Genomic DNA, 2,500 nt, shown 5'->3' on the forward strand with positions numbered 1-2,500 from the left:
GATTCTGTTGGTTTCCCATAGCTGAATATCAATAACAACATAGTCGAACATTACATGTGCTGGAATGAAAAATAGCAAGAGGCCCATGGGCCACATTGCTCACCTGTGCAGCGGTTTCTAGCAATAAACAAGCTTGAGCAAAAATATCCTTATACAAGCAGCTTGGTTCAGAAAAATCTTTTCAAAAGTAACGACTAAAAATTCATTAACTATCAAACTTGACCTACAAATTCATCAACTATCATATGCCCTTGTAGATGAGTATGACCTTTCATATTAACAAATTTGATCTAAGGATGTTTTGTGCCAAGTTTGGTTTACTAGACATTTGCATGTACAACTCTGATCTCCTATTGTGGACCCTTCCTAACCCAAGGGTTTTACAAACTTGAATCTCCATTATGTCGGGAAACAGTCGTGTAAATTTCAGCTCATCTGGCCCAGTGGTTCTTGAGAGGATTTTTAAATAGGCCCCACCTTAATTTTTCATTTTTATAATTATCTCCCATTTGAAGGGAGAATTACCATTACCTAAGGGTGCTTTGTGCAAAGTTTGGTTGAATTGGTCCAGTGGTTCTGGAGAAAAAGATGATAATGTGAAAAGCTTATGACGCCAACAACGGACAATTTTTGATCAGAAAAGCTCTCTTGAGCCTCCAGCTAAGGTGAGCTAAAAACACCATGATGTAACTAATATTCATTCTAAAACAATGCTACTCAGTAATGTCATGGTTTCTAGATATTTTCGCCTTTAATCATGAAATTAACATTGAATTAATTTTTTAATGTTTCTTTTGAAGGTCCAAAAATGCTGATGTAAATATATATACATGTAAATTAGAGAAATTTAAGCGCCATTACCTTAATCTGTAACTCATTAACATACAATTACATTCCAAACTTAATCAAAGAAATAAATGCATTCAATAATGATTGGTTATTCTGTAGTGACATACCTCTCACATTTTGGGGAACGGGTGACTTTGTTAGTTTCTCCAATTTATCTAGAAACACCGAAAATAAAATGAAATTACTTAATCACAATATATCTTATCACACACATTTATGTCCTCTTATTTATGAAAAGGTAAATGTAACAAATAGCGATCAATTTCCTAGATGTCCTATTAAAGAACAAGCATTCTGAGAGCTAGTATTGCATGGCAATACATAGTTCCCTACCAGTCAAAAAATTTACTGGACCGCAATAATAATGATAAAGGGGAAAATTGGGGAATCAGGATAGGAATGATTGGAAATCAACTACTATTCGAGTAGAGACTAGACCTGGAAAACAGACGGATTCATAATTAGGTTTGGGTTTAGGTCTTTAACCAAGTCAATGAACTGTGAACTGTAGGTGATCATGAATAATTTAGCTACATCGTTGTATTACTGTGCTAGAAGTTTTAGTGAGTGCATGGTACCCTTTTCTCAAAAATAAACCACAGCCGTGGCCGAGAGGTTAGAGCATTCGCCCTGCTCAATGGCCTTTAGCGTCGAGCATAGGCCTAAATTTGAAGCCCTTCACCGGTCTTGGTGACGTCTCCATATGAGTGAAAAATTCTCGAGCGAGACGTTAAGAAAGGTACAATCAATCTACAGAAATAAGAAACTTTCATGTAAACTTTAAGCTGGTGTGGATGCCACTCCACTAGTTCTTATCAACTTTGTAGAGGTAAACTAAAAGTGTACAAATTATCATATGAATATCTGCAAGCACAACAGTCAAAGGGTCATAACTCTGCGAAAAATCACAAAATTCATACTTGATCTGCAACATACTACATTTAATTGGTAAAGCAATGTGCCAAATGTCAAATGAAAATCTGCAAGCACAAAAAAAAAAAAGAAAAAGAGATCCATGGGCCACATTGCTCACTTGGGTCACATTGGCCTATATCTAAATAGTTTCCCTATATATTCACATGTAAAACTTTTATCCCTACTGTGGCCCCAACCTACCCCCAGAGGCCATGATTTTTACAAACTTGAATCTGTGCTATGTCAAGAAGCTTTCATGTAAATGTAAACTTCTTTGGCCCCATGATTCATGAAAAGATGATCTTTAAAGATTCTCTCTATATATTTGTATGTAAAATTTGATCACCTATGGTTGCGCCATCCTATCCCTGGAGGCCATGATTTTAACAAACATGAATCTGCACTATGTCAGAAAGCTTTCATATAAATTTTTACTTTCCTAGCCCAGTGGTTCTTGAGAAGAATACTGTGGGGATCCAGGTTAGAATAGGTCCTCATAAACAGTACCCCTTGCTTGTCGTAAGAGGTGACTAATTGGGGCGGTCTTTCGGATGATACCACCAAAACCGAGGTCCCGTGTCACAGCAGGTGTGGCACGATAAAAATCCCTCCCTGAGCAATGGCCATAAGCGACGAGCATAGGCCTAAATTTTGCAGCCCTTCACCAGCAGTGGTGACGTCTCCATATTAATGAAATATTGTTGAGAGGGACGTTAAACAATATTCAATCAATCAA

The 2,500-nt window shown here is 37.0% G+C and overlaps 1 protein-coding gene across 2 annotated transcripts in view; it reads right to left on the reverse strand.

Moving 5' to 3' along the window:
• LOC125654981 (uncharacterized) overlaps positions 1–2,500 on the reverse strand; it is a 35,040-nt gene that overhangs the window by 4,964 nt on the left and 27,576 nt on the right. For both annotated transcript variants that reach the window (XM_056145223.1, XM_056145224.1), the window contains one exon: positions 957–1,004. In XM_056145223.1, coding sequence (XP_056001198.1) covers positions 957–1,004 — 48 coding nt within the window. The remainder of the gene's footprint in view (positions 1–956; positions 1,005–2,500) is intronic.

This window comes from Ostrea edulis, chromosome 7, assembly GCF_947568905.1.
Source record: "Ostrea edulis chromosome 7, xbOstEdul1.1, whole genome shotgun sequence".
NCBI classification, from domain to species: Eukaryota; Metazoa; Mollusca; class Bivalvia; order Ostreida; family Ostreidae; genus Ostrea; species Ostrea edulis.